This window comes from Herpailurus yagouaroundi, unplaced genomic scaffold, assembly GCF_014898765.1.
Source record: "Herpailurus yagouaroundi ecotype Mexico unplaced genomic scaffold, PumYag 141, whole genome shotgun sequence".
In the NCBI taxonomy this organism is placed as follows: domain Eukaryota; kingdom Metazoa; phylum Chordata; class Mammalia; order Carnivora; family Felidae; genus Herpailurus; species Herpailurus yagouaroundi.
In genome coordinates this window covers 72234649-72239811 of record NW_024412396.1, presented here as the reverse complement: position 1 = coordinate 72239811, position 5163 = coordinate 72234649, and the positions used below count along the sequence as shown (strand labels likewise).

Sequence of the window (5163 nt, the reverse complement as noted above, 5' to 3'; positions counted from 1 at the left end):
CGGTGAATCGATGAGGAGCTGGTCGAGGACAGCGGGATACGTTCCCTCGACCCCCGGGAAGGGGGGACGGGCCGATCCTCGACAGCACGGAGATGGAAAGAGTGGAACAGAGAATTGGATCGCTGGGGCCAATCTCAGAATCTCATGTGTGGGGGAACTGGATCAGAACAGTTAGCAGACTCGGTCAAGGTCTCACGCGAGAGAGGCCAGGCGGGGTGCCAGACGCCCGCCTGACGCATGCCAACGGTTCTTTTTTTTTTTGTCTTTTTTCAATTTTTTATGTCTGAAGACGAACTCGAGATGGGATGAGGTGATACGTGAATGACGTGGGGCTGGAGGGAAGTGGGGTGAGGGCGATCGGAGTCCGGGGCGGGGGTGGGGGGTGGGAGGGCTCGGGGACTGGGGGCGACGGGGCCAGCGGCTTGGCTGGGACGTGGGCAGCTGGGGGGCGTGGCCAGGGACGTGACAGTGATCGGTGGCTGACGGTGATGTCGATGGCTATGTGATGACGGCGCGCGTCTATGCGTGTGGGGTGAACTGAATGATCAGGAAGATGGTGAGGATGACATAGCAATACGTACTTGCAGCTAGGTAAACTCGGCAAGTAATAATCAAGCTAAGAGTATAGCTTCCTATCCAAATAATTTAAGAAGCAAAATATTTCTCACTGGTACCCAAGGGCTGTTTAGCTGCCCGACCCTAAGAGCCGGAAAGCTAAACAGAGCTCTGTCCCATTTCTTTCTATTTTTGCAAAAAAAATAGATGCTCTTTTTAATAAAAAAGAAGTCGAATTTATAATTCAGAAGCTGGCTAGGTCTTTCAGGATCTGAGGGTTGTTAACTCAGCAACACAAATTAAACCCATAGCTGTGTAGACCAGGTCTGGTACCTTTGGCCACAGAACTAGAAAACGCCCCACAGGCAACAATTTCCACTTAAACTCTGTGAAAACCTCGGTGAGGGCGGTGTTGCTGCTCAGATTTTGCCAGGGGCACTTGCGGTTAGAGGTGCATTTAAATTTCGAGGGACTATCTAACCTACGGGGTGGGAGACAAGGTAAAGTGCTGGGAATCTGGGAGGGTGGGGGCTGCCCAAGTGGCAACTCCAGACCGCACTTTGTGACTCAAAGGGGGCCACTCGTTTCCAGACGGAAAGCGGGCCAGGAGGCACCCCCCCCCCACCTCCATTTCGAGAAAGGCAGTTGCGATCAATCTCAGTACATCAAGTTTGCATCCAGGATAGGCCAAAACCTGTGGATCCTGGGATGAGACTTAAGTCCTCATCAGATCCTAATTTCTCGGGTCGGGAACTGTTTTGGTTCGTACCCCTTCGTTCCTAATTCAGAGTTTTAGAGCCAGAGAGAATTTGGATGGTCTCTGCGTTCAAGCCCCTCCCTCGAGAGGGGCCGAAGTCGGGCCCTCGGGCCCGGGGTGGGGACGGGTTGCGGTGGGGGGGGGGGGGAGCTCGCCAAGGATCACACAGCGAGTTAGTGGCAGGGCTGGGACGGGGTCCTGGCCCCCTCCCTCCCCCCAGCAGCCGACCCCGGGGCTCTCTCTCTCTGTCTGACACACGGCCGCTGCACTCCGCAAAATCTCAAATCAATCGGAAAGATCTAAGCGTTGCGGTTGTTGGACTTGATGTGAGTGCACGTTGGATGGGGCGTGTGAACATTAACGAACGAGAGAGATTTTTGCCTTTATCACAGTGAGTGGTCATGCGCGGCACTCGTAATGGTTTCACGAGGACCGTGGCCGAGTCCCCTCCCGGAGAGAGAGGGGCGTCGGCACCCAGCCCCGGCTCTGTTGCCTTGTTTTTTTTTGGTCTTTTTGATTTTACGTTAAGTTTAGAGTTTAGAATAACATACTTAATTTCGTTTTACTCATTTAAAGATGAAACTCGTGTTATTATTTTTCGATCATGCATCAAGAGAGAGAAAGAGGGTTCTTTTTGTCACACGGCAACACAAAGGTAATATACGGAAGCATAGCGTTCACCGGATTCGACACAGAATATAGCAAACTCCACCACAAAGATGAGAACAGACCGCATATAGTGAGCGCTGCGGGACCCCGCGAATACAGAGGGGCCGGTGGGGATGCTTAGATGTCGTCTTCGCCCGCCTCCTTGCTGAAGGTGGTCATGTCGATCTTCTCGGGGAAGATGATGTTGACGGCCAGATCCTCCCCGCTGTTGTACTGCAGGAGCACGTTCCTCTTCTTGCGAAGTACGCGGTTGTAGCGCAGGTTGGACACCCAGGCCTCGCACTTGTTGAGGAGAACAACTCCCACGGTGCCCAGCACCACCAGACTGGTCAGCACGCCCAGGACGGTGAAGCAGATGGCCTGGCCCTCGGAGAGGAGGGGAGCACTCTTGTTGAGTTCCTTCATGGACACCTTGAGGATGCGGTGCTCCGGCTGCGGCACCGGCAGCTCGTGCACCCCGGGGGTCAGGCGGTAGGTCAGCCCGTGCCCGCCGGGCAGACGGGTGACCTGCTGGGGGCCTGGCGCGCGCTTCCTGCCACAGGTGGGGCCCGTGAACTCGGGCTTGCACAGACACTCGTACCTCACCTGGGTGTGCTGCAGGCAGGTACCCCCGTTGAGGCACGGGTCGGCGCCGCAGTTGCCCACGGGGCGGCTGCACGTCTTGTCCATGAAGCCGGCGGGGCAGCGGCAGCGGAAGTCGCCCCCGATGTCGGTGCAGATGCCTTGGTTCTCGCACGGGTTGGGGGTGCAGCTGTTGGCCACGATCTCGCAGAAATTGCCTGAGAAGCCAGGGGGGCACAGGCAGGAGGCATGGGAGGCCCGGCCCTCGTCATCCACGCAGGTGCCTCCGTGCTGGCAGGGGGACCTGCGACACAACAGGGGGACACGGTAAAGGGCCCTCGGGGGCTGGCCTAGGACGGAGGTGCCCAGGGAGGCGCCGGGTGCCGCGGCCCCTGTCCGCGAGGGGCTCACGGGCCGTCCGGCGCGGACGCACGCACGCCTGGCCTGCCGAGCCGATGCCCGTCTCCTCTCCCACCTCTTAAGTCATCTCTCCGACCAGAGGCCTGGTGGTTAGTCACTGGTGGACGGGTGGGGACACTGAGGCTGAGAGAGGCAAAGTTAGTGATGACCCAGGGCTGGAGGGAGCCCCCTCCCTTAGCTCCCCCCCCCCCCCCGGGGGGCCGGGGGGGAGAGCGGGCCCCCCCCCCCCCCCACCCAGGTCCCCTCACCACACGGCCCCCGCCTTATTGTTACTCGTATCATTATTTTCCCCGAGGAGAGAGCCTGCGTACTATTGTACTGGAAACCCTTAGGGACACTCAGAGTGAAAGAAACCCCCGGGCTGTCTCTGCCGGCCCGGCCGGGTGCCTGTGCCCGGCTGTTTAACAGTGGTCCATTCACCCAAGTGCGGCTTCCAGCCCGAAACTGTTTGCTCAAAGCAGAGCACAGGAGCATTTAACGTAAGTGCTTTGAAACGAGCAGACCCTTTGTCATCTGATAAATGCCAGAACCCAGGGAAGAAAGGGGCTCTAAGCACAAGAAATCGGCATCGCTGCTTCAGGGGGTGAAGGCTGCCTAGGAGCTGGGCTCTGGAGGGACTTCAAGGACCTCGGGTTCTATTTTGACAGTCTGGTTCGAGTTGGTGGGAGAGAAAAAGCAAAACGTTTTAAAGGTCTTGCTCTGTATTCTCCCTTCCCGCTCAAAAGCAGACGTGGACGTCGGTTGTGACCCCCTCTCCTCCGACCCTCTCTGAACACTGATCTCTGGATGCTACAAAAATGCCTGTTTGTGGCCTCGCAGGCTCCAGGATTCCCCACGCCCTCCCTGGAACGCCCAGTCAAGATAAGCTGGTTCTGTACTCTAGCTTCTCTATCCTCTGCCCCCCAGCTCGATCCCCCCCAACCCCAGCTCGGGCCCAGGACCCGCTCTGTTTGCATTCTTGCAGCGGCCTAAGCCCCGCCTAAGCCCCAGCTGAGGGCCGGGTGGGCTCAGTGGAGCTAAACAGATAAGGGCCGGAAGTGCTTTGCTGCTTTGCAGAAGTGTCCCTTCTGACTGTCGTGCCCACAGCCCTGAAAGTCCCAGAGCCTCTGCTCCGCTGCGGGTCGCTAAGAGCTGGACCCGCCCCCCACCCTCATGGCTAGTCCTCCCCGCCCACCCCGCTGGCCAAAGCCCCCCTCTCCGACTCCTCAGCCGGGTCTGCCCTCACGCACACACATGGGGACTTGGGGGCATCAGAGGGAAGAGGAAATCACCTTGGGGGGGGTCACGTCAGGAATTACGGAGATCACACACAGCCCCGCAAGCACCCTGATCTGGGGCGCCCCCCTCTCCCAGCCGTGGGGCTGCGGGACAGGCACTTACTTGGCCTTTTGTCAGGTGACAGGTCCAACGGGGCTAGGCTGAAAGGGTCTTTGGGGGTGTGACGCAGGAATCAAAGCAGCATTCATCGGATCGCACAGAGTGAGGAAGAATATTTACCCATTGATCACACAGGGCCCATCCTTCTCCTGACAGTCCTTTCCCGAGAACCCAGGGGCACAGGAGCACTCGTAGTGGCCGCTCTCGAGGTTGACGCAGGTTCCGTTGTTAGCGCAGGGGGTCGAGGCGCAAGCCCGGACATCTGGGGGACGGGGAGAGAAAAGCGGACTTTGTGACCCACGCCCTCCCCCAGGGAGGAGGGGGAGGGGACAGGCTGGAAGGAGAGCTTTGTGGGTAGGGGCAGGGACAGAGCCCTCCAGCCGGTCAAGCGGGGACCCCAAGTGAGCCGCCCAGATGTCTCTGTTCGTGGCCACTCACTGCCAGCGGTCACTGAATGGAGTCCTGAGCAAGACCACGTAGCGACCCCCCAAAACTCTGCCCTAGGCAAGCAGCTCAGGGGGGGGGGCTGAAGGGGCTCCCTCCCTCCTGTCAGGTCACAGACACGGAAAGTCACGGCCGCTCACTGATCCTCAACCCGGGAAAGCCGGCCCCCTGTCCTGGCACCAGCTCACCCGCTCGGTCCAGGAGCGTGACCTTTACCGCAGACCCCTTCCCTCCCCCAAAACGTTGTGTGCCAGGCCCAGGCTCCTCCCCCAGATGAGTTTTCAGCCTCTCCTGGTTCGGTGGGGGGGGGGGGGGGGCCCTGCCAGTCAGGGCAATCGTGCGGCCCAGCTGTTAGAAACACCAGCTGTCCTTCATCACAG

At 59.1% G+C, this 5163-nt stretch overlaps 1 protein-coding gene across 1 annotated transcript in view; it reads right to left on the bottom strand.

Annotated features, from left to right (window-relative positions):
- Window positions 1-1877: 1877 nt before the first annotated feature.
- DLK1 (delta like non-canonical Notch ligand 1) overlaps window positions 1878-5163 on the bottom strand; it is a 21332-nt gene continuing 18046 nt past the window's right edge. Inside the window, exons 2-4 of the mRNA XM_040478445.1 lie at window positions 4778-4918; window positions 4460-4601; window positions 1878-2846 (exon numbers count right to left, since the gene is read on the bottom strand). Of these exons, the coding sequence (XP_040334379.1) occupies window positions 2099-2846; window positions 4460-4601; window positions 4778-4918 (1031 nt within the window). The 3' untranslated portion in view covers window positions 1878-2098. The remainder of the gene's footprint in view (window positions 2847-4459; window positions 4602-4777; window positions 4919-5163) is intronic.